The sequence below is a fragment of the Cyrtonyx montezumae genome, unplaced genomic scaffold (assembly GCF_038088225.1).
Source record: "Cyrtonyx montezumae isolate F1298 unplaced genomic scaffold, pur_monq_1.0 scaffold_2, whole genome shotgun sequence".
Classification (NCBI taxonomy): Eukaryota; Metazoa; Chordata; class Aves; order Galliformes; family Odontophoridae; genus Cyrtonyx; species Cyrtonyx montezumae.
Genome location: NW_027071936.1, coordinates 33,487,548 through 33,515,368, shown reverse-complemented (window position 1 = coordinate 33,515,368; position 27,821 = coordinate 33,487,548). Strand labels below are relative to the sequence as shown.

Here is a 27,821-nt window from a genome sequence, read left to right as displayed (position 1 = left end):
AAAGAATAGTCTGAGGAAAAAATTAGCTTCAAGAATAAGTTAAAACAACAGTCCAACCAGTCAAACATCCAATACAGATGCTGTAAGTTAACCTAAGAGGTGCTAACCCTATTTTTGTGGAAAACAGAAGAACTGGAAAAGTCATCCATGAAATTTGTTTTACTTGGAGAGAAGATACAAGATACAATTCATATTAATATCATCCTCTATAAAAAGGAAAAAGTATAGCATACTGAGTCTAAATGACTATAAGTTTGTTTTTAAGGATAATGTTCTCCAGAGATTTTTTGAAGATTTCATTGCTTGACTATTACACAGTAAATGTGCTGTGAGATTTCAGGCCAACCTTTAGCCTTTCTAAATTTAGCCTAAACACAAGAAATGAAAAACAGTGAAGTTTGTTTTGTTACAGGGCTCACTCATTTCTTTTTAACAAAGATATTCTGCTGACTTAACAAAAGTAACTAGAGATGCTTAAAGTTAAAACTAAACAAAACGTTGGATCCTACAAGCAGAATTTGAGTAAAGAGACATTTTCCTATAGATGGTTTACGGTAGTTGCCATTACATAGTTTGTAGTCACTACTGAGCTTCCTGCCAGACATGCATTTACACCACCAGCTTCTCAGGCTCTACTAAGAATAAACCTTATCTTATTTGATGATCTCCTTATCTATAGAAATACTGTGGAATGCATACCAAAGTCCTCATCAATATTCTTCTAATGTAAGCTTCCTCTAAGGACAAAAAGCTAATAGTCAATTCTTTATGATTGAGCAAATTCAATCCTCTTGAGTTCTCACAATTCTACTTAAAACTTAGTAAAATTAGAATGCTGTCCTTTTAAATTAATCAAAATTCAATAGCTTAGTCTGAGACAATGCCAGTGGCTTTCAGACCCACTTTTCCCAGTAGACCTCCTTAAGGGACTTTCATAATAGAAATAACTAATATCTTGTTTGTTCTCATAGCTGGTCTGGAACAGCAGAGTTCCAAAAGAAATAGGAGAGTAATTTGTTAATGTTAAGAAACAGCCCTGCTTTAAGATGCCACCCCATTTCTGGTCTCTTCCATAGATTTAGCTTACTCAGAACCAGATGTTCCTTTTTCAGAGTGATTGATTTTAAGAAAATTTCATGGTTTCTGCTTACGATTTCTCAATCTCATTTGAGTGTGGCAGCAGGCAAGAATGAGGTGCAGAGAGCAAACGCTGTTCCAGAAGAAAGTGGATTTTTTTTCCAGTTTAAAACTGGAAGAACTCTCAGTTTTTCTAAGCACAATTCTGTAGAATAGCATTGCCTTGAACTGGCAATAGAGATTGGCTTGAACTTTCTGTATATTTGAACACTCGTGAAATAATTTACAATTAAAAACTCCTTGCACTTTGGCATGATAGGTTTCTGAGCACTAACTTATTCCACGTTTGATGATAGCGAGACCGTCTTCATGACATTGCTCATGCTCTTCTGTTTCTGCAAGGCCAGGATACATGTATATTGCGTGCTGGCTTGAATATGGATGGAAGTTACCTGCCCTTATCCTCACGCTTACCTCCATTTCACCCAGAAATAAAGAATGTTAGCACCCTTTAAAACACATATAGGTTCATAGGTACATTAGGTTGGAAAGGACTTACAAGATTATCTAGTCTAACCATGATATAATATGCAGTGGAAAAAAAATGCATCTCTGCAGTGGTAAACCAACTCTAGAAGGAACTTCAGGAAGGAGCTGCAGAATTAAAGAAAAACAGAGTTCAAGCAACTGTTCAGATAACTTCCCCCCCCCTCCCCCCTCCCCCCCCCCCCCGTTATCCACAGCGCTCAAGACTGGAATAATTTTCTAAGTTCAAGTTGAATAACAGGGTGGGGAAAGAGGTGCCTTGCAAATCTCAACTGAATAAAGTGGCTAGAATTGTAGTTAAAAGCAGTCATTCCAGCTCTCTTCCCTACCATGGTTCTGAATTGTAATTGGTACTGAAAATTACTCGATAATTGCCTTTTTTTTTTTTTAAAGGGAAGACTTGGCAGAAAATAAAGGTATTTGGAGAAAGTCTGGTGGGTGGCATGTGTCTACATACATGTTGAGAACTACAGAAAAGTGACAAGCAGAGGTACAGAAGAAAGAAGACTAAGGGCCTTGGAGATGATTAACAGAAATTCACCTTTTTCAGTGCTGCAACTCTACTGTTGAAGCGTTACAAATTCTGCCTTATTACTATATGCAACACTTCTAAATATGTAGTTCTCTTTCTATATGAAGAGTTCAAGGAAAACCTGGAGTACAGACTTGGATGTAGCACAAACCTCTGCACTCTTCATATAAATTGGTAGGGTAAGACTATGTATGTAGGTAGCATTTCAAGATCCATATATATCTCTGTATACTTGAACAGAAGCATAACTTCCCCAGACTTATTCCTCAGGGTTGAGACTATGGTTTATACATATACAATGCCTACCTACAAATATCATTATTCCTCTATTCAATGTCATATCACCTCTGTATTACACTGCCTAAATATTAAGTCAGCACTGCCATTATAGCACAAGGCATCTCAGAGACAGATTGAGTCAATGGAGAGCTGTGCTAACCAAAATAGTTAATTGATCTTGTGTTACCCATGGCAGGAAGTATGGGGTTTTTTTTGTCTCCCATACATCTTGCTGCATAATTACAGTAGCAACAAGAGATTTCCCAAAGGTTCTTTGTGAGTATGTACCTGTCTGCCTTCCCTCCAATGTTTCAGTTTCTATCTGCTCTCTTAGTGTAGGGCCTCCTCAATAAAGATGACTCATAATGCCAAAGCATTCTCCAACTGCAATGCAAACTAGACTTTCCAGGGGATTAGGCTGAGGTTAAAAAAACACTCCAGACTCTCCGTATTAGATACAAATTTGGGTCAGGAGAAAAAAAAAAACCCGAAACCCTCGTTGATTATATCATTTTGCCACTTAGTTCATATTACCCGTACTTCATAAGGTAATTACAATCCCAAGAACAAAGTGTTCTAAGGTCAATTTTGCCAGAAAAGTCTAGGTTAAATGTTGTGATACAGACACTGGGAACTATATGACTCTGATTTTTCATAACCAGACCTTACTATAGTCACCAACAGGTTTCCTAAATTGCTCCAAATAGGATGGGAGAAAATCATATGACATACTCTCCTTTTACATACTCTCCTTTGGCTGCTGCCTTCTCCTGTAAAACCAGTGTAGACCTTATGAACTCCAAAGAGCATAGATTTTTTATTTAAATGCTATTTTCTCCAACACAGAGGTAACTTAGTCCTGCTTTGGCTCTTATTTTCAAAGATTCATACTGCAGGCACTCTTCCTCTCAAAAAAAAAAAAAATCTAAGATGAAATATGGCTGTGTTTAGAGTTGAAGATCTGTTTCTCTTTCTATGATTTTGTATGGCCCAGTCTGTTACTGTGGAAACCACTGATTTGATAAGGTCTGCACACTTGACTCCTCTTTCCAGTAAGGTTATTTAGGTGATAGTTAGCATTGATATGTGGGGCTGCTTTCACCTCATGAGATTACACAGTGCACTGATTTACTGCAAAAATCATACCATATCTACCAGCTTACGACTTCTTGCAATTTTACTGTCAAAATTGCAGCTGTCATAAACTGTGGCTAGCCAAAGTTAAGACTGACTTGGAAAATCACTGAAGACCAGTCTTCAGCCCTAAGGATTAAATAATCTTAGACCATTCTCAACAAATTTGCTTAAAAACCCGCTGGTGGACATCCCAGGACTCACAGGTTAACTTTTTATTATCATCAGAAATATTTAAGATTTAAGCCTAAGATTTCTTTGCTGTAAAGTTGATTTCTTATTATTTCTTAGCCCTCACAAAAGAAAAAGACAACTGTACTGTTGTCTTTTTAAGTTCTCCCCCGTGAAGAGGTTAAATTCTACATCCCCCTCCATCTCTAGGTTTCTCTTTTTCAAAAAAAAAAAAAAAAAGACTGATCACACTAAATTCCTCCAGAGCTTCCTCATAGGTCATGTTTTCTAATTCTCATAGCATGCTTACTGGCCAACTTTGGACCCTCTCCAATTTGCCTACATCTTTCTGAACTTGACAGAGTACTCACAGAGCCAAATGAACACAAATTATCTCCCATGTTCTACAGATCCTTCTACAGTCCTATTAATATGCCCCAGGATCATGTTTCCTTCTTAAAGAAACCAAACAAAACCCAGGAACCACAAAAAATTCTACTCCCAGAACCTCAGATCTTCCCTTATTTATTTTAGAAACATTAAACAGCCTCCAGTACCTTTGCAGCTGAACTAGTGTTAGCAAGATATTTCTTGTCTTAATAAAAGCAATCTCTCTTTCTCAAGTAAATGTGTTTGCATTACTCTAATGAATTTTTTTATTTCACTTTTTGACTTCAGTTTTCCAAATCATCTTGAACATTGCTTTTTCATAATGCCAGCAGTCACACCCACCACGTTATTAGCCAATTTTATCTGTATAATATTTCATCCATAAAAAGAAAACTGAGCCATGATAGAATCTTGATATAACCCTATAATACTTCTATTATATAGAATACTTCTATAATACTACTTTTTAAAACATTTACATTTCTAAAGGACCTAACCTTGCAAAATACAGCCAGACAAGAATGATAAATGATTTTGAAAGAGCTGTAACAGAAACCCTTCACTGGTTTCTTTGAGTGGAACATTAATAGTTATTTTATCAGAGATGGAATCTTGTCATAATAAAGTACGGAATGCTTCATGCAAGAGATACAGAAACTTACAGATCTGCCATTAACGATAACAACTGATTTTCAATTCCAAGGGGTGTACTGCTCTATGTGAAGGTGAGGTTTAAGAAAAAAATGAGTGCTTCATAAAAAAAAGTCTGGTTTTTTCATGAAGAAAAGAAACATTCTCCTTTTTCAAATTTCTCTTTTATAAAATATATTCAGATATGGTAAATCAAAAAAAATCTACCTAGAACTGTAGCAGTAGATAATATAATAGTGTCTTCGAGTTTTAATTTTGCTCTTCTCTTTGTCTTGTTTCTCTACTCATTTTTACAACATGCTGAAATGTACTAAAAAGATTCATAGGATAGTTTTAAAATACATATGCAGGGTAGCAAGGAGCACTCTGGTCTGAAAGTACAAGTTACACAAAAGTTAAACAGTTCATCAATAGTGCACATCATTAAACCATTAAGTAAAAATAAAATCATCATAGTATCTATACAGATTTGTAGTATACCTTGCATATGCCCAACAATGGCAATTTCTGATAAAGAATGACTAGCAATTGCAATTGTAAGGAAAGAAAACAATCATCTTCCTACGATAAAGCATTTTTGGTTTTATTCATAGTGTGTTCACTGCCCTCTACTGCTTCAGATGTGAGCAAAAGCCACTAAGGAGCAATTTAACTTCTCTTGACAAGTAGATTGTAATATAATTTGACATGGGAAACGTGTAATAAGAAAACAGTAGTCTCTTCTGCTTCCTAAGAAGAATTAAACTTTGTACTGGCAGAAATTTCCATTAAAATATCACTCAATTAGAGTAAAGGTCTTCTTTACTATCTCAAACAAAAGTGTTTGAACTACATCACACTGCTCACATTGCTTTGTACAAAGGGCACTGTGTGTATGAACCCAAGCAAGGAAGTAAAAAAAAATAATTAAAAAAAAACACCAATAGTCAAGAATTAGAGATACGCAGGATCTCAGATCTTCACCAGCATTTAACATTTAAAAAATCCAAACCTTTCAGACCTAGTAGTAAATGGGGAACTAGTCAGTGTATTCATTTGATGAAACATGAGTATTTACTTCGGAGTAAATAGATTTAGTCTTTTTTGACTATAAACATGTCTATATAACGCTGATATCTAAAACCAAGATATGTGTTCATATAAAGCAATGAAAATGTAAATGCTCTGGACAAGCTCTTCAAAATGCACTGGAATGATGCAATGTATGACCTCACTAAAAGGTAATATAACTTGAAGTTGAATAAAAATACTGAACTCTACCTTAATTACTGAAAGTAGGATGGTGGCTTGTTAAGAGAGATATGATATTCAGGTCTTCTGGCACTGAGCTGCACGATATATAGAACCGTATTTTAGGAATGCTAGCAGATTTTCAACTGTGTTTAGTATGGGGCTTTTCAGTACAGCACGGACTTTACCGAATAACTGATATCTAAATGTATAAGACATTTAATGACAGCATAATGGTGCACAGGTCACTGAGCTCGCAAGTACTGTGCAACAGTAACGGTCAGTAAGAAGGTGAGTATCCAAGTATATCTTCATCTCAAGATAGCAGCTGGTTATAGCACTATGACAGCTATCCCAATTGCATAATTACACACTACATATACACAAATCCCAATTCAACAAGCTGAGCACTTCTCATTCTTTCAAAACATACTAGTAATGTCATGTTACAACTTCACATGTTCTGGGGATCACAGGTACTTGCCAAGAGAAACTGATGGGGAAGAGAAAGAGCTAGTACCAGGCAAACAGCAGTCCTCAGGATTACACTGAGCCCTGGCCTTGTGCATTTGAAAACCTACAAAACGACACAGATTTCACAATAAGCAACTATCATGCTGTGTTTTGTACCTCACTGATTTTGCCAGCCTGCTTAAGCAGCCACATTCTGACTATTTTGGAAAATCCTCTTTATTTGCCCATACTGAACACTGTCAATTTCCTAGTTAGAGAAAGCAGAAAGACTTGTAACTAAATGATGTTTTTGCTGTTTTAAAATGCAATGTCTCTTCCCTGGACTTTAGTCTGTGTCTCAACTTGTTCACATGGCTAGTGAATTTCAACTATGCCCATTACCACCATCAGCTGCTTCAACTATCTATACTGACATGAGACCTTTTAAAAGAGTCCAGCCAAGATAGGTTACTGTCCTACCTTCAGTTACAGCATACATATCTACATCCAGACCTCTAGTATAGAAATTTACACATTGATTTTATGTATATACATTATTATACATAATGACCACATCATGGCTAAAATAATTATGACCATGATCAACTACAGTTATTATCACCATTTTTATCTTAGCACTCTCAAAGATACAATGTGGTTCTCAGAATAAAAAAAATACATCTTTAAGAAAATTAAGATGCTCTGTCCAAATGTTCAGCATTTACATGGCTGAACAAGAAAGTCAACTTTTCAGTAAGATCTCAGAACATATCCTGTGAGTATAGTTCTGAGGTACAGTTTTCCTTTGACCACCATATGGCAGTCCGTTATTATACTTCAAAAACCTCCATAAAAATAAAGACAGAGGTAGTAGTTAAATTACAGTTCTAATAGCGTCAGCTGTGATTTTAAACTTCATGATAATCCCATACAACTTTCAGCGTAATTTTTTCTGTATCACAGGAAGGCAAAACCTCTAAGGTGAAAGACACACAAGCTCCCATATTTACTTGGTGTTCATTATATATGATGTCTATATATTTCATTTTAAGAACAAGCATCTAAGACAAACAAATATACACAGCCAGAAGGAAGTCATTAAAGATCACACTGATGTCAGACTGAGAATCTGAGAACAGTATAGAAAAATACATATGTATCCTTAATCCAAACCCCAAAAAACTCTTCTGCTATTGAAAGAAACACTATCCAAGAAATTATCAGAAATCTTTATTCACTCAGAGAAGAAATTTGAAAGGGTGAATACTTGAGAAATGAGAGCTGTTACAGTCTGGACATAGCAAGACTACGAAGTATAAAGACACTGAGTAATATGCTCATGAGACTGGTCTTATAAAAAAACTGAATAGACTTCCTTTATAGCATGGCTAGCTAACTCAAAGAGATCGTAAAAGGTTTTAAACTTCACCTTTCTAGTAACAGGACATATACAACTCCTTTCCAGTGACCACATGTTGACTACCTAGCCTCCACATTACTTTTTAAAGTCTCATCTGCCTACATTATATCAAACATACCATCTTAAATAATTTAATATTAATAATGAATGAATTAATGAAATAACTGCAAGTTTTTCTTGGACAGTTTGCTTCCCCAAGCTCTGATATACTCTGATAGAGAAAAAATTTAACATTTTTTATCAATTTCACTGCTTTTACTCAGTTTGGTTAATGCGTTCTACTTTGGAATCTTAATAAGTACTATGGAAAACATTTTTCTAAAACACAAACAGAAAAGGATCTCCAAGACTAATAATATGTTTATAAATATTTTGGAAGGAAGTGGTTTGTCAAACAAATTTCTATGTTAAATTAAATTCAGGTTTACATGCACACACTACAGCTGTTTTCCTTAACTCCACATTTTATACTGCTGATTTGACCTTCAGCTATTTAGAAGAGGCCTGATCAAAACATTGTACAACCATAATCATGACTCAAGGAATAATGGTGCTTGTTTACAGCACTATGCTGTTGCATAATCTTATCTGCCTCTTAAAGCAGTATTTCGCAAGGAATACTGCTTTTTTCAGAAGCCCTAAAGAACAGGCTGGGTTTCCCACTCCCCTCATTAAAAGCTTTAAATGTTTTTTTTCCTTTAATTTTGCAGAATACTTTATTGCCTTACATGAGAATAGTATGCACTAAAAACAGAAGCATGCTTAGAGACATAGCACAGAGTCACAGAATTGTAAGTTGGTTGGGACCTCTAGAGATTGAGTCCAATCCCATATGAAAGACAGATTTTAAAATAAAGCTGAAGAAAACACTGAAGAATAATTTTCTAATTTTTTTAATCAAAATTTTTTTATTTAATCAAATAAATATTCGCAAATTAAACAGAAGCTCACTCAAATTATTTCATACGTACCCTGCAAAGCTAGAACTCCTAATTTTAGATGATCAGTCAGTGAGCACTAAAACTTCAAGTCACATCTCCTTTGCTTTCAGCTCTACTTCAACCCTGTTTCCAATATGCCCATCTGATACTGGAAAAGAAACTTGACCAATGAAAGGTTACATATCTCACTCAAAGAAACAATTAGAGAACTTAACCAACTTAAAAGTTCCCTGTGGTCTAAAAGTTAAGCTAGGAGCTCATACACCTGTATTGTAACACTGCTTTAGACACCTGTATGATATTAACGCATGTGTATTTTAAATTAAAAAAAAAATGCCAGGACAATGTGATAGATTTACGTTGTTACTAAGCTGTTAGTGCCCATCAAATGGAAATTTCTATTTGCATAGCAGTAAGCAGTTCTAGTCTTCCTTGTACAACAGATAAGGGAATTAAAACAGAGTGGAGGATAGTAACACACAGAGCATGAAGTAGTGGAAATGACACTGAAAAAGTTAATTGAGAATCCATTGATACAACAGGCTGGGCAGATGTACATTAAACTTCCTCTCAACATCATTAAAACTGAGATGTTTATTAATAAAAAGTATGAAGTCCACTGCCATGTGAATTGCATAGTCAGCAATAGTCTGAATTAATTTTTATAACCTTAACCAACTATTGTTCAGGAGACAGAGATTTGTTTAGCTCTAGAAGGAGACTATTGGGGAAACTGTGGAGAGGCAGCTTGGGATTCCTCTCTGAGACAGCTGCAAAGTGGATCAAATTAGGAACATGTCTTCACCGCAGGGCAAGCCAGCAGTGTTGATGACATTTTGGAAGGAAGAGGGGACTGCCATGGGAATACTCCTTGGGTACTTTCTCAGTGAGGCAGGGAAAGGTACAGAAGGACTTCATAGGAAGGAGACAGGAAACACTTTCAGCTCACTGCACAGTTAAGTGCTTCTGCACAAGCGACAAAGGATGAGAAGCTTATTTTTGACATAGTACTCTGGAAACAAATGAGAAATTGTAGAAGGGCTTTATCAGAACCATATAGTAAAAGGTATGACCAAATTACTTAAGTTTATAATGGAATAAAAATTAACTTAATCATATGAAATTTTTTATTGCTAACCTATGACTTCTAGATTCCCTGGTGATTAAGTAATAGCGTTCCACTGCGTCACATTTACACTACGAAGAGCACTCCAGCTATATAGACAGCCTTTTTTTTTCCGATGTGGCCGCCAACTCAGCCACTAAGGGGCAGTGTTGCTTCGCTGGAAAGCACAGAGACCTGTTTCCACTAACCACCCTCTCTCCAGCAAACTGGTAATTTCTTTAAGTGCAGTTCCTATACTTTCAACATAACAAATGCCTCAGACGTTAGTAGGGGACTGCTACTAATCGTTCTGCTCCTGCCCAATATCCAAAAGCAATATAGAACCTACACGAAGCAGGTTTCACCAGTGAGGGTGAAATTAGCTGCAAAGATACATGTGCAAAAGTTTGTCCAGAACATAGATTCCCAGTGTACTTGAACTCCCTCTCATACTTTAGTAAGCCAAGACTGGTATGCCAGTGTAATCAAAAGAACTGTAAAAGCAGAGTGTACTGTTTCTTGCACTGTTCCTAGTTTAGTGTATTGGGTAGATTTATGAAATTCCAAGTATGAACTGCTTGGCAATTCCTTTGCCGCTGAAGAGTCTGCCTTGTCTTAACTTCTGCATGTTACTGGAATGCAGGCATAATTTTCAATTGCTGTATTTTGTTCATGCCAATTTCAGATAATCTAACTTTTATTCAACTGGAGCCAAACAAGTTAAACCAGCTAGTTACACAACATAAAAGCCAAGTATAAAACCAAGGCATATTAAGGCCAAAATCTGTTCGCTTCTGTCTCTATTTAGAATTCATCTTATGAGCCACATCAGACTGCAGCAAAAACAGACCTAGAGTCCTTAAATTAGCACTGCTACCTTATCTAGTCCTTACTCAAGCAAAGTCATACTGGCCTCAAGTGCTGTGCTAACATTTGCAACAGCTGCTAAAACCAATTTTACCTGGGCTGCCTCTGAGAACTCCACCAGACCTGAGGGTCTCCCTTGGTTTACAAATTATTTCCTGGAGCCAAACAGCAGCAGAAATGACACCGAAAAGGTTCACTGAGAGCAGTTTAAAGAAATTCTGTTCAGAACTTTTTACTGTCTATTCATAACAGAATTAAGTACTACAGGTGACAGTTACATGTTTGCTGGATGATTCTATAGCAAGAATAAATGAGCTTCAGAAAAAGGCTCTCTAGCAAGCCACACTGAAAGCCTGGATATCAGACACTTACTTTATTCTGCTGTTAACTGCAACAGCTACTCTTACCCCACTAGATCACTTGCCTTCTTTTCAGCATTCAAGCAGCTTAAGTGCACTTTGTACTCTGGACAACCAAGAAAACTGTAGCTAGAAAGACAACCCATTTCACTCAGTTTTACCTAGTTCCCCATGAGGGACATGATGCTAACTTGCTGGATTTTCCCAGTGCTGTCATCTGCTTGCACACCAAGTTGCTTTTTGGCATCAGATTGTGCTTGGAACCGTTCCTTCCCTCTTGCATCATCAGTTGTGATAAAGCACTTTCATAATTTTTAATGGCTAAAGTGATATTTTTAATAACCTGAGAGAAATTCTAAGTAGCATAAAAACCCAAATATTGGATATTTAGATCTGATCTCTATTTACCCTCCCCATAAAAGATATCAAAATTGGAGTACTTTTGTTTCTTTTCTCTCAGTGTAACATAGATGAATCAACACCTTTTCTCCATTACTGTATTCTTCTATAGTATAGAAAAAAAATATTATAAAAACAGTAATGATCTCCCCAGCACAGCCTTATATAGCTCTTTGAGTAGAATCCCTCTCTAAAAATAGAAATCTCTTTGACACTGAAGTGCCAGGCAACATGGAAACTGTTGCATTTCAAGCCAAAGTTTTTGGAAAGCTGCTCTGTATTTCTTATACAAGTGTCCCACAAATATGCAATATGCACGACCTGTCCTGTCATGAACTTAGAGTTAAAGCAAGTTTGTTTGCAGCCAGTGTTGTTGCAGCAATAGTTTCTTAGAAGCGAGCAATAAAAAAAAAAAGAATGCAGCATTGGCAAAAGGTGTTGGATTTACAGCTCTGCAAAATAACACCCTTTCTTTCCCCCTCCCTCTGCCCTCATACACAACTGCCAGCCATTCCCAGACTGCCTGACTGGGCAAGATACCCTGAGTTTAGCCCAACACTTGTACTGAGGACAGAAGGGCAGATGAAAACAAGCAGCCAGAAATCTCATATGTCAGCATAGCAGATTTCCAGTTCTCAAGCAGACATTCCCCTTGGGAAAAATACAGAAAGGAAAGGGCAGAGGGAACACAAATCCTCTTGGTTGAGCTTCTGAAGATGCTGACAAATTGCTCTTATGAAAGTCAGTTAAATAAAAAGTCATCAACTCTGCCAGCATACCTGAACTGTAGATCATAGGAGTAGGTCTGATTCCTCAGAGCACTAAATCCAGAACCATTAAACAGAGCTCAGCACCTCTGTCAGACTTGCTCAGACAACTGTGCTATAGTCTTTCAGTCTTCAGTTCTTCTGAAAGACTCATGCATTAACGCAAGATAATTCATTTTTACACTAGTTGGCCCCATGCTGCAATTTTGGTACATAGCCTTACATGGTATTTTATTAAAAACTGAAAGGCAATCAATGAAGACTGTTGTCTGTGTCAGTTTTATAAAACACACACGAGTTGACAAATGGGGTTCAAGGACCATCTATACAAGAAAAGACTGAGATGGTGCTAAAGTAAATCTTTGCAATTGACATACATACTCCTATGTTTTTTTATAATTATTTTGGGTTAAAGCTGTACAAAACAAGCTACTGAAAAAGAAGGAAGAATTTTGTGTGAGGGCTTGCATCAATTCCATCATGAGCATTTTAAAGCTTGACTGAATTAAATGAAGGTGAAGTTTGAAGAAAAAAAAAGAGAACTCAGATAAGTAAATTTCCATTCCCAACTAGGCATAGGCTAATTTAATTGAAAGCACAGGCCTAAATAACATGCTCAGTCTTGTTATCAGATGAGTTGCAAAGTCCACAGAAGGAATACCTCAGTTTCCTAGATCCGTTGGGGAACTGAAAATAACACATGGGAATCCCCATCCACCATTTTCTCTACTTTATCACACCTTCAGCACAAGTACAGAAATCTTGTGTCTGTTCTGAAAGCAAACCAGAAGACCACTGACCTCTTCCGGTAGGCATGCAAATTCCTGGTGTCCACACATCTCCTGAGACAACACTTCTGCTGTCCTAGTCAGCTTTATTTGAACCATCAGGAAGAGATGAGGCTGATGAATATCTTAGTTCCCTGATGAGTCACCAGGAGCTGTCCAGGATAGCAGGCAGATGACACTAGAAGGCATCTACACAAACCTACTTTGTGAATGTGCAGGCATTCCGAAAACATTCACCTGGATTTGTAGAGCTTTCATTTGTAAACAATAAGATGGGTAGGACTGTTACTGCTCTGGCTTGAAAAGTTATTTCAAAACATCACACCCAAAGCATGAAGGACACTAAATAATAAAGAAGACTGGTGGGAGAGTTTGCATGCTTTTTTAAAGCTAAAAAATGACCTAAAGTAATGAGGACTGTAATTCTGTCCCTGTATAGCTCTCAGATGACTTTGACAACTGTTTGAATCAAACTTCTCCAGTGACTTGGAGCTTTGTGCTTTCCTTTTAAGAGCAGGCACCAGCCCTTAATTAGCACATATTAAAATAATGGTTCAAATTTTCTAAATGCTGTGTTTACTAGATGCACATTATTGCATTTCTATGAACAATCTGATTTATTTGTACTTAAGGAAATCCCAAAAGTGCCCAAGGCCTGGAATTGGAGATGCGGCCCAATTGTACAAAGCATTGTACAGACCGGAAGCTTTCTTAATAAGTGCACTGGTATTGGTTCCTCCACTGCAAGTGAGGCAAAGCTTCTAGTTACCTCTTCATGATCCTTTCAGCGCTGACTGAATTGCTACCAAGGCAGTGAGACAAGTAGCAAGAAATACATCATCGGGCACACATTTCAGTATAATCTTAACATCACTGGCAGCAATAGCTACAGCACTCGCTGAAACAGAAACCTGCAAGGCAGCATTTGTTTATTCTTGCTGCCTTTGCTATTCCTTTTGAACAGACAATCATACACCATACTTGTATATTTGCAAGCTCATGACACAATGTTAAGAGACTGTCATAAACAAAACCATTTCTGGGAATGGAATGATGAGACAATTTTAACTGCTACTAGACTAGTTTTGCTCTAAGGATTAAATAAGTTGTTTATTATCCAAATATGTAATGAGAACCCTTGCTCCTTCCTTGTTCAGCCTGCTCCCCCTCCCTCCTTCAACAGAATTTGGGCAGATGACCAACAGAGTGAAAATGAGACAGGATAGCCACACAGGACTGTAACTGATACAGGATATGAAGCTAGGAATGAGTGGGTTTGACAAAACACACGCTGGTAGCTGAGTGGCTCATTTGCTTGCTAGTAGGATGGATTTATGGCCTGTATGTCACTAATTAATAGGCTGGTTGCCCATGCCCCCTACAAGTATCTCCCTCCCCCTCCTTATTGCTTAGTCTGAAAGGCAGGTCACAGAAAAAAAAAACCCATCAGATTACTAAACACCTCAGACTAAGCTAAAAGTGCAAAGAGTTCCAGCAAGCTCCTTCCCTCCCACCTCATCATTCTTCCTTAAGACAGGATGTCTTTCACACCTTTCCTATTACAACACTGGATAGCGTTCCAGTGGGTAACAGACTATTCTCTTAATTGAATCTTTTCTCTTCCATGCTACTTTTGACATACAAAGATGCCAAAAGTGATCTGAATCTCCCAAAGATGTTCCTGAGATGATGCACCCTCTGTTGCTGCCCACGTCTGTGCTGAAAGTCAGCCGAATGGCATACTGCAAGAAATTTACTGATTCTCAGACCCAGAGCTATGCATGCTCTGTTACCACCGCAGATGAGACCTGCAAACTTGCCTTAAATCTCATTCATAAATAATTCTCATAAATTCTAGATTATGGAGCACGTTTTACATACTTCCAGGTGCAGGAAAACTAGCTGTTAAGTTGCCCTCAAGTTAGAATTTGGATAGCTTCTTAACTTAGCAACAATCCTACATTAGCCAGAGACAGTAAGTTGGCCTCAGTATTGACCACAGTATCAGTGCTAGCAACATTTTTTTTACCGTGGCTTTCATAGAATCATAGAATAGTTTGGGCTGGAAGGGACCTTTAAGATCATCTAGTTCCAACTAGATGATTGGCACTTTGAAGCCCATAACCTCAAATTCAGTCACCAACTGCTGGCCCATCCAATCTCCACCACAGGTGACAACAAATTTTATCCTGCATTTTGCAGCTTAAAATTATCAACTATTAGCCCAAACAGTACAGCTGGGAGGAGCCCACCCATTAATGGAGTCTTCAGTACTGGAATGGGGCAATCAGTAATCCAGTTCATGAAATCCATGTTAAGCTCTGAGGCTCTGCCAGACAAAAACCCCTCTCCAGGAACAGTATTCTTTTGCCATCTGATGTCCTCACAGCAAAAAATACTAGTAATCAGCAAAAAATAACCCAAACCTAATCTGAGTCTGGAAACTCAGTTCCATGGTTACATATAATTGGAAAAAACAAAACAAAACCCATCTGCAAACTTCACACACGATACTGCTGCCAAAGCAGTAAGAGCTTTTGTTTTTTAAGTAACTACAGAAGTTTTGAAAACTGTCTCAACCGGCCTCTAGATAGCTAATGTTAATTTTCATTGTCAGAAAATAGCACCCAGTGTCAAAGGCCTGGAAAAATAGTGTTTCAACAGTATTTTAGAAGGATAAACAAAGGTAATTATATGTTCTGGTATCAGCTCTGGCTGTATTAATGCAGCAGGCTGTATAGTGACTCAAAGAATCATGAGCATGCAATTAATGGCTATGAAGGGTTGCTCAATACAGGATCACATACTTGAGCTGCCTCCCAGCAAGATTAACTCCATCAAGGAAACATAATCATGTTGATGTAACATGTTTTTTTTCTAAGGGACTTGCCTTGGCACCACAGATTTTTCCCTGAGAAATTTAAAACAGCTCATTCCTGAAACACTTAACAGTATGTACTCATTCTCGTTGACAGTTAAAGCCACACAAGTATATTTAAACACCAAGAATAGTCTTCTGACTCCAGCACTCCACCCTAAGTTTCTGTCTCCTCTTTGTTTCCCTTCATTTGTCTCCAAGGACCTGCAACTTTTCTTTGAGAGGCTGGCAGTTTCTGGCATGGGTCAGGCATGTCTGTTCAATATCTTTCTCATACAGTTATCCCACTTTCTAGTTCTGCAGCTATCTTGTGCATCTTTATTACAGTAATGTATGATACACAAACTCCACAGAACGGACTAAGAAAATACATGATAACAAACCTCAGTTGAGCAAAGAGGAAGCATATGGCCAGTTTTTTCCACTCCCTTGCAATTACAGGGAATAAAAGGTACTGTCCTTTTAAAGAAACTAAATTTCAGGTATGGAACTGCACACCTTTTTAGATACTTCTCAAATCTTCTTCTACCTGCTGTGACAAGCCTATGCTAGAAGTTGTTTTCTTTGTAACCATGTATATTCAAATACTAGTATCACTATAAGATGCTAATTTCCAGGTGGCAGATTTTGCTATTTACCTGTCCTTTGACTGCATTTTAAGTATAGGAAACGCAACACTTTCTGCTGGAAACACCTGTGTGTCTAATGGCCTTAAGATCATACTAATGGTGTGAGTATATGGCAGGGAACTGCTGTATCAGTGACAAGTCCATATCAAGATTATGCAGAAGGTATGCTTACCATAACCACAGTCTGTTGTGGTAGTTCTGTTTTTATTACCAACTGCTCTGTAGCGCTTGATATAGACATTTATGTTTCTCAACTGCATGCAACCATATTAGCCTCTCATAACTTAACTCACAGTAGAAGTTCTTTTTTCCAGACCATAAGATACACTGAAAAGTCTTTCAATGCTAGCTATATAATAAAGTACCCAGTGAAAAAGCACTGACAATTCAATTATCTCTCTGCACAAAGGGAACAAAAGGAAGAAAATAAAAGAACACACTTACAGTGCTCATAACAAACAAAAAAAAAAATGTTAATTAAGATTTAAGAAAAAGCCAGGAAGCATACAGCCAGTCACCATTCAAGGCATGAAGGAAAATGGAGCAGACAAGATACAGCCACACTACTGAGGTGGCATTCCTCTTGCCACATATTCACCAAGTCACAAGGAACACTAGTGAAAATCAACATAACATTTTAGTTTTGACACAAACTACTTAGTACAGTACAGAACACTCCAATTAAGGATAATCCAAAGCTAGGCAGGCTACATGCTAGAACTATTGTGCAAAGTGATTGAGAGATTTCAGGCTCTAAACCCAAACTCACTATTGGGAAATTTGCTGTGTTGCCAGCATACCAGATCAATATTTCAGAGGTCATTATCTCATCCCTTCTTCAGCTGCTAGTTTTGGATTTCTGCCAGAGAATGGCAGCCACTAGCAAGATGATACACCAGTGCATGAGTTTGGGAATTTGAGAAAGCTTTTATTTTCACTGAAATTAGTCTGCTGTCTGGCTCCAGAAGTCATACAGGCTCGTTCAAGATTTAAATGGTCAAACATTTTCTTCAACTCTCCTACAACAGTGTGTGTAAGCTGTACCAAAGAAAACCTGATTCTTCTGCATTTGTCAAAGAAACCAGGAGGAGAATTAAACCTTTATATACATAGGTTACTTTAAAAATAATACCTTCTATTTATTTCCATGGAAACTAGTACAGATACAAAGAGCACAGTAACATGATTCCTCAACATAGACACCAACATTAGCTATGCTTTTTCACCACTGATGAATGAGAGTCTGTACGCTGTGTTTGTAACAATCTGTACCAGCATTGGTAACCCACTATCACTGCTAAAACACACCACCTGGCACCTCATTGTGCTCGCAGCCACTGTCTGGTCTCCATCAGCAAGCGTCAATGAATCTCAATAGGCACAATTTTTTCCTCGTGGAGAAATTCAGCAACACACCTTTGTTTCAAACACACTTCCACATAGGCACTATTTTGTCAGACTACCCCTCTACTGTCATCGATCATGCTGCAAAAAAATGCAGTGGAGTACTGTTCACAGAAGGTTCAGCCTCTACAGTCATACCACCAACCTCTGATGTTGAGGGCCAACATAATAAAATAGGAGGCATTACTTTCAGAGCAGCAACACACACCCTCCCCACACCATGGGAAGGAGAAAGCAGCATTTAGTAAACTGAACCAGACTAAAGAAGCATAGTTTCATACATAAAAAGTAACAGAAAGACTAAACTGAGACAGTTGTACAAGTAAACCAATAATCTGATTAACCATCATCCTTAATTCTCTACAAGAATGACCCATGAACTTACACATGAGTAAGTCTTAGTTAACAACTTCCTTGAGTTATGGGTTGATAGATGTATCCAGGCAACTATACTGATGGAATATAAAGGCAACTATACTGGTGGAATGTAAAGTTAAGAAGTACCCTCACATTATGTAGTATAACATCTTATGTCACGTACTTTGTCACAAACTAGCATAATATTGTAACAGCATTCAACTTTTCTTGTGATGGCCTTGGTAATAATCAATTGCAGCACTTCTACAAGCTCAAAGAACAATATCCTATCCACCTTCTGTAAAGATTTTCTAGATTAAATCAGACAGTAGAAGAACTGTAAGGACATTAAGTTACAAAAATATACCTGAATATACTAACTCTTTCCTCCTTGGGTCTCCTCTAATGTTGTTTATCCTGCAAAGTAGCGAAACTGCTCCTGACAAGTTTTTGTGATACTAAACAAAGTATTATAGGGAATACCAACAGTCATATGTGGGAAAAAAGTCCACAGACTAACCCTTAAGTGAGCCCATTGGAGAAATGGGACACCAGGCTCCAACCCTCTAAATCAACCCTCCCAATCATATGGGAAGCACAGATAAATTGTTTGCACCTGGGTCAACCTCCATCAGGTGTTCAATCAGATGATTCAGATTCAGGCCACGACCCAACAGTTCCCCTGCAGCTATATTTTCCCACTTTAAAACCTATTTAGGTTTCACAGGCAGACATAAAAGCCATCTACATAACAGTGGTTCTGCCTAGGACCTTCCCCTTGAGATCAGAAACAGAAAAGGGTGAACTAAACTGTCAAATTCTCAGTATTATCACCTAGTGTTGGTTCTAGGAAGCAGAGAAACCACTTCTAATAAGTCCTTTGTGATATCAGGCAAAGAAATATTAGATCTATCAATAGTCACATATAGGATTTACTCACCTGACGAGAAAAGAGGGCCTCCAGCTAAAGAACGTTCCTTCTCAGGAAGTAGCCTTCATCCAGAAGACCTTCTCCCTACAAAATCTAGATCTTAAATGAGCTCAGGAGGGACAGACACAGGGTCCACTCCTTCCAGTCTCTTGTGAAACACAGGTGAATTGCTTGCATCTGTGCTTCTTGGGCCAGCCACCCCCTCCACAGGTGATCAATCATCAGTTCAGGCTGTGGCGTAACAGTTTCCCTACACCTATCAGGAAGAAGTTGGTGATAGGAAATATTTCAGTGCTTATCTTTCAAACTAAAGATAATTAATTATTCAAAAACATTCATGAGACATATCATCATCATCACTATCTTCGTTGAAAACATCGTACATTGTTAATTCTATTAGAGTGACAGATTACTTTTTAATATGTTTAAATATACTTTCTAGCATCTGTCTTTGTTGTGGGGATTATAATAAAACAGATGAGGTGCTTTTTTGTTCTGTTTTTTAAATGCTGTATCCTTGATTCCCAGTCCCGAACTTCATGACTGACATGAAGCTAACCAGTTAATGAGGAATATAACTTTTAGAAAGGACAAGCTAATGCTCAATAAAATTAAACTGTGTACTGATTACATTAACTTATTTATGTTGGAGAATGAAGAAAAAAAAAAGCCTACCTTAAAAACTACTTGTAAAAGAAAAAGGAAGACAACTAATTGTCACTCATTTACCTGCTAGAAAGTCCCTATATTTTAATGTTGCACAAGGGAAGCCCTGCAAAGTGGCAGGTAGATACAACCTGCTTGTAGAAGAACACATTTATTATACAATTTCCATATAATGAAAAGGCCTAAACTGATTGTATTATTATTATTATTTTAACAAAAATTATGTCACCAATTCCGTGGAAAAGATCTGAAAGACTTTGGCTCCAGGCATAATTAAACAGAGCTGCTCTACTAGGTAATGGTGAGATTTAAGAGACTAAACAGTATAAAGGTTGTTTGTAATCCTGAGATTAAGGTTAATGCTTATTTTTATTAAAAAGGATCTATTTAACAGATTTATTTTTTTAAACACAGTTGTGCCTTACTGATGATGGCAAGACATCTGAAGGCACTGTTTGCTCCTGTAGTAAAAAATACTGCTTCAGAAGCTAGTTATTCAATAGGTCCGAGAAAATAACCTTAAATTGGAAATCATTATTCAACAGGAGCAAAAGAGTAGTCAAAGGAAAATCCTCATTAAACTTTCTTAACTGTTACTGATGTTTAATCATCACTCTAAAAGAAGCCACAAAGTTACTGCTGCTAAAGCTTGATGCTGATGTAACTAAAGCAGTAAATAATAATGAAGACGAGCAGCTGACCTACAGAAGCTCTGTGTGCCTGGCAAGCTGCGCTATTGTGGGCAGCACATATCTGCCTCATCACAGTGAAACACCAGGCCAATCATCAAAGGCTCAAGACCAACACTTCGAACTGTGGCTTCACTGAGGACTTATACGTGAAAATAATGTTTACTACCACTGGCTTTAACATGCAATGAGCCATGCAACAGTTCAGAAGCGGCTTCAGGAGTCAGATAACATATTCAACTGAGTATGATCTTCCCAAGGTGACTCATAAAGGAACAACTCCATGTGTATGAGAAAAGGACAATAAATAGAGAAGTGCATTTCCACTACATTCAAGGGCAATATTTTCTGTTTTGTTATGTTTCCTGCTGACATACTGGAAAATGATTAGTAAAATGCTGTGAAAACAATTTAAGTTTCAGAAAGTTTTCTTTAAATTTAGGATATTTTTTATGTAATCGTGTGTGTTTTAAAGCCACAAAAATCATACTTACTAAAAGTGAAGGTAGAGAGTAAAAGGATTATGTTCATACTCACACTGATTGATTTCTCATTCAGAGCAAAGGTTTAGTCAGAGGCTACACCTCACTTAGATGCTTTGCTCAGATACAGGTTTACAGTACTCCCAGCAGCACACCAGAATAAGATTTAGATATCCTTCTAATAAGTCACTGGTAAAAGTAACACTATGAAATCTTCCAAAACATTTAGTTTTGGGGCAGCTGAAGGACCAGAACAACTCAGCATCCTTAAATGTAATTTCCTTATGATACACTAAAATCCAATGATTTTATTATCAGGTTCAACATACCTCAACTGTTTGATCTGCATATTACAGGGCACAGATGCACAACCAAGATTATCAGCTGGTAAGCTGAGCCCAAGTTACTTTCTATGCCTCCACTTGCAGCCCACAACAAATAACAGGTGCATCTAATTTAGCTGATTAGCTTCTTCAGGGCTACATCTTTTGCAGCATGTTTCCCTGCTATCCTTATTTACCACATGTTGATTTGCAATGTGGAACAGTTTTGGGTTGTGTAATCTGAACTGGTTTCAGATAAAATGAAAGGAGCACATCTCATACACAATACTAGGCAAGGGGTCTTCAGGTCATACAATGAGACTAGAGTTTGCCTAAGTAGAAATGCTACTGTGCACCCAGCATAGAAGCTTGGCACACAGTATTAGCTTTATCTACAAAACCTCTCCTTTGACACATGCTGCAAAAACAGCCACACTGTACTCTATCTGCTTATTCATCTTTCATTGGATAAGAAAGTGACTGAAACTGCTGCCTGCTACAAGCCCCAAGGACTGCCCCACAGCTATCAGCATGTCATGGCTACCACAAACCCACAGTCAAGTTACTACAACATGCCTTCCTCCACAGACCTGTGCCTCTGACTTTTTACCCCTCACCAGTACATCACTACACCCAGACTCATAGCACCATCTCAGGGGGCCCTAGCCTGTGTAAGTCTTTTTCCTGGTCCTGCTGTGCAGCAGCCAGTTTCTGACAACCAAGATCTGATCTTCCCAAATCTTACTCACAGTTTCTAGCTCCAGTCCTTACAGATGACCATGAACAGCCCCAGCCCCACGGGGTGATAAAGTACCAGCTGAGGGCAATGAGAAACCCTCCACCAGACCCTATTGCCACGTGATTGGAAAAAGTATGATTTAAAAGAAAAACAAAGCAATTTAATTGCTGCATTATATACAACTTGAATAATAAAAAATAATAAACAATATATTGATCAATATTAGTATAATAATATACTAATTGTATCTTAATACTGTACTATATGTAATACTATAGTTTACATAGTTGCTCAAAAAGTAATGCCTCTTATTTATTTCCATGGAAACTACTATAGCTACGGAGAATACAATAACTCTGTTTGATTGAGCAAACGCTCAGCTACAGAGTGCTATTTCTCAACATAGTCACCACCATTAGCTATGCATTTTTATCAGTAATGAAGAAGAGCCTGTACGCTGTGCCCATAAAATCTGTACCAGTGGAGGTGACCCACCATCAGTGTCACCTCTGCTGAAATGCACCACCTCACTGTGCTCACAGACACTGTTTGGTCTCTGTCAACACTCAGAGAGTGTCAATGAATGTCAGTGGGTGCAATTTTTTCTGCCTGGAGGAATTCAGTGACACACCTTTGCTCCATATGCACTTCCACATCAGATGCCATTCTATCAGACTGCCCTTTTGCTGCCATCTGTCACATGGCAACAACACGTGATGGAATATTGGTGGGAAGGTTCAACTTCTACTGTCATACCACCACCTTCTCCCTCTAACGTCATAAGTCAACATAATAAAGCAGGAGTTGCAGCCCTCTATAATATTATACTATATATAATATACAGTATAAACAGCAATGATAAAAAGTCCTGGCCAAGGCAGGATCAGAAAAGTAATACGGAGAGCACCAGGAAAAACCAGCCTGAAGTGCTTCATCACTCCCCAGGAGCAGCTGTTGTCTAGACGGGTTCAGCACAAGTGGGGCAGGCTCAGCTTTGCTGTGTTATACCAGTATTGCAAGCACTGAAAAATCAAGAATATTTTACAAATGTATTTTTCTATAGACCCCACTTACAAATTTTAGGCTGAAAAAGCCCCACCCTTCCAACCCAATGAAAAGTTCAACCCAAAGCAGACAGAAGCAACAAGGAACAAGGAATGCTTGGGTTGCATGGTAACATGGGAGCAACCACTGCTTTTGGAAGAATCTCTTCTGCTTTATGACCAGATGTGCCTTGCTTTACATTCCCAAGAACCAGACAAAGGTTTCTTACTGTTCCCTGTGTGATCAAATCATATTTCTGCTAACAAAGTTAGCTTTTGTTCCCAGTCAAAGGCTTCCTGCCAAAGCTTCCGTTGTGAGAAAACCACTCACTAAGAAAGTATTTTACCAGGAAGATCCTGAATTCCATAAGTCTTTTTTTTCTTTTCTTTCAGAGATCTGAAACATTTTTGTTTACAGGAGTAAACTATTTTTGTCATTTTCATCAGTTTCCAGTGAGGACAAATAAAACAACAAAACAAACAAACAAACAAAAAAAACCACCAAAAAACAATTAAGTTTGTCTGGTAAGGCAGTATATATATTTCTAAGTAACCTGTTCCTATTCTGAGGCTAAAGCAATGATGGTACTTTTCCACCCTACCAGCAATCTGCTGCAGTTCACAATATGAGGTGCTGTAGTTCACCCTCCCCTTTTATTTCTCCAACAGAAACAGCAAAAAGAGGATAACACTGATGCTATCTTGAGGTTAGGGAAAAGGCTGACATACAGTCAGGAGAACCACAGCATGTGGAGTGTGATGGTAAAATCATGTTAAAGGTTTGATGTATGTGGATAAACCTGGAAATAAAATAATGACGGGAAATTTGCTCTAATATGCATATGAAATGCAATGTTATCAGATAATGAGGAATAATGACTTACAGCAATTTGTTTCCAGCATAGCCAGTGCAAGTATCCCACATCTTGTGATCTTTCAAGAATTTACAGGAGAACAAAATGGACTAAGAGATCCTTTCAAGGACAGTAGAAGAAATATCAGTGTCCTTTTATATTTTTTCTGAATGATACCTAGGGGACTATTAAAAAATAATGAAACTCTTTGAGCTGTCCAATAACTATAGAAATATATTAACATTGTTCATTTGTACTTCTTTTTGACACGCATAACTGAAATTATGGAAAAATGGGTAACAGTTTCTCTCCTGAGATAGCTGCAAAGGTAATCAATGACAGAACCAATCCTAAAATCTCAGACTCTTAATAAAGAAACAGAAACAAGTTTTCTTCTCACATTGTTGGTATCACCTTACGCTATTGCTGTATTCACATGTTTACGTGTCTTTTGAAAAAAGGTCACTCTAAATTCTTCCTAGCAATACACATTAAATATTCACATTCAGGCCTAGAATACTTTGTAAAATTTTAATAGTATACCTTCCCATTTCAAAAAACAGTAACAAAAAATCAATTCAAATCCTAGCTCATATATAAAGTAAAACACTAAATGCTGTCTAACCTGTCATTTCTTCCCAAAGTACAAGGATGTTTATGCTCTTGCTTAGGGGAAGATAAACACAGCAGCATACCACTCCATATTTGTAAATGTTAACTCCTCTGCAAGGTAGTAACCAGCTTCTGTACGCTCGAGCCATCTGTTTTTTCACTGCTCAAAAAGCCATAATATGACATACAGATATGCTTAAATTGAAACAACAAAGATCTATGGTCCCACCACATTAAAAAATATATACAACCTCACTCTTTATTCTGAACATCATTCCAACTCCAAGAAACTTCAGAACATCCCTCAGAAATGCCTCCTAGGCACTAACCTAGTGGCCTATTAGGATACCAGGGATAATTCTATCTGTTCATGGAATACTATATCCTCAAGTCCAGTATTGTCAAGACAAGACTTATATCTATAAGTCAAGTCTTATATATAAGAAGGTGCTCTTCTAGAGTCAGTGGAGATTGACTCTGCTTCTCTAAGTGTGGTAAATCTATGCTACTTCTAAAAAAACTTTCAAGAAAGTGCTCTTGACAATTTTATTCATCCTCATAACAAATTGGATAACATATTGAACCATCAAATGCCCTCCTATGTAGATAAGTCATAGTAAAATATTCCTGCAGCATCCAGGTTAATAAAATGTACTGTTTGCCAAATATGTACTTTAAAACTAGTAGCCAACTGTAAGGCATACCTTGAGTGATGTTAAAGCTGTCTAGGCTTTGTTATACAAAGGCTATGATAAACTATAACAAGCTGCCAGTGGAGAAGAAGAGTGAAACAGGAAAAAACAAGCAGCATAGATTCTTGACAATTCTTGAATGAGTACTGAATGTGAGAGGTTAAACCACAGTCTTAATCTTTAATAAATCAGGGAGCTTATTCAGATGACTAAACATGGATTTAGGATCTTCAGCTGTGTAGATTTTTATAATTTGGCAACTAAACTGATAGTTGGGCATCTAAGGGAAAGTATCCAATATACCAGGAATCTGTAAACTGTAGCTTTAACAACATGCAGATTTTGACACTGTGCCCAGATTAGCCTGAAGTTATATACTCCTCCTTTGAAATCTTGGCTTAGCAGTCTTCTCTTTTGGTTTTGCTATTGCAAACCAGAACACTGCTGAGCACAACTGGGACAAGTTATTGATTTGTGTTACTAGAAATATGTACATGATCAATGTTATTGACCTTTGTCTATTCTTTTCTGTACAGACAGTGTTAAACTGGGGACATATTTGCTGCTATTTTCAAATGAACACTAAATGTGCAATTTGGAATTTTGTTTTTGATTCATAGGTTCGCAGCAAAAGCAAAGCAGCTAAGGCTGGCCTGTGTGAGGGGGATGAGGTGGTATCTATCAATGGCAAACCCTGTGGAGACTTAACCTATGCTGAAGTTATCATTCTGATGGAAAGCTTGACTGACGTCCTGCAGATGCTTATCAAGAGGTACAGGAATGCTCAGAATGCTTTGGTGCAATTCTGTTCAGTATACCACATGGAAAATGCTGGTGTTGAATGCATTCATTTTGCAGGCATACACTATGAGCTTCTGATAGTCCTCCTGTTTGTGTCTTTAACTCTGTTTCTCTGCATGGAAAAGGGAGGGAGATGACGTATTTGAAGGAACTAATGTATGCAGTTCAAACAGCAGAGTTTATGCTCAGAAGTATGCAGTTTCCAAACATAACAACTGTAATTCTCATTAACAATCTTTGGTACTTAAAAGATGTCCACTACCATATCTGCATATTGCAGAGTCTTGAGCTCAATTATTCTCTCCACTCCTTTGAAGCAGTGAAGTGTTGTTATTCCTCATTGATAGGAAAGTGAGGCATACAAAAAGTAAAGGCTATATAGATGAAGCAAGTGTGTTAGACAGATGTGCCTTGATGATGACATGGCAAATTGTCTTCTTGGGTGGCAAAATGTGTAGTAGTAGGAGGGAGAGAGGGCCTGGAAATAATGAATTCTATTTTTGTAGACGTTATCGCTTCACTGGGTGAGGTGGGACAAGTCACATCTTTCTGGGTCTCAGATTCTCCACTTACAAAATAGTGACAGGGAATTTCATTTTTCTTCATAAATGCTTAGAGCTATCTTAGAGTAGGGAACTTTCATGTGAATTTACAAGGAAGCCAGTAGATTGCATGTCAGTGCATCTGCAAGGACAGTCCTTTAATGGTCATCAACTTAAGTTATACTATTTTGTGTTCAGAACCACTGACAGAGAACACATTTTCACCAAACTGTGCAGTCAGACAAGATGAAGTCTGAATCACCTTCAGTGTGGATAAGATGAGGAAGAAAAGAACTGAGCCTTTTCCATTCCTTGTAAGGAATTATGGCTCCCTGCTGAATTGCTGTAGTTCCCTGTATCTGTTCTCACAAAGGCAAGAACAGGAGGGCAGATGGGGCCAGGATTCCTCACAACAGCTAACAGAGCAGTGTCACTGGAAAGGCTGAAAAGACTGCTGCAAAGAAAAACCTTCCTATGGAAGTCTAAAAAAGAAGTGACATTCCTCTATGGTTTCTGCAAGCTGTGCAAGGGAAACTTTTCCAAAGTGTCCAGTAGTTTGTAGTCACTATCTGCCTTCAAAATAAAATGTTCTGAAAGAATATTCATTTTACTCATAACAAACATTTTGCATAGCCTGCTCGTGCATCTTGTTTAGGCCTAAGCACTGTATTGATGTGATGAGATCAGGGGAGCAGTGACAGCTGAGCATTAGAGCTTATTTTCTACATGGTATGTAGTTCTTGTTTCTGGTTCAGTAGTGTACCATTTTAGTGTCCCTCATGTGGCAACTGCACTCCTATGATTTAATTCATAACATGACAACAATAAACAAACTTGTAAAAATGATACTTGTGGTTAACCAGCTGCCTTCTTTGCAGCCATACAAATCCATATGCTTTGACTCCTGGCTGTTGCTGCTCTTTAAGTGGTTTTCAATTGGTCTGGAGGTCCCATTATGCTGTAGCTCATAGTGGCACTCAATTGCTTCTGCTTGAATATATGGTAAACAGCAAGACATTTTCTGAAAATCAGAGCTGAGCTGAAGTGCTAAGGACCAGTGTTTCATGGAA

General features: G+C 37.8%; 1 protein-coding gene across 2 annotated transcripts in view; it reads left to right on the top strand.

Annotated features, from left to right (window-relative positions):
* The window catches only part of SYNPO2 (synaptopodin 2), an 86,547-nt gene that overhangs the window by 33,042 nt on the left and 25,684 nt on the right, over positions 1–27,821 (top strand). For both annotated transcript variants that reach the window (XM_065736820.1, XM_065736821.1), the window contains exon 2: positions 26,029–26,180. In XM_065736820.1, the coding sequence (XP_065592892.1) occupies positions 26,029–26,180 (152 nt within the window). The remainder of the gene's footprint in view (positions 1–26,028; positions 26,181–27,821) is intronic.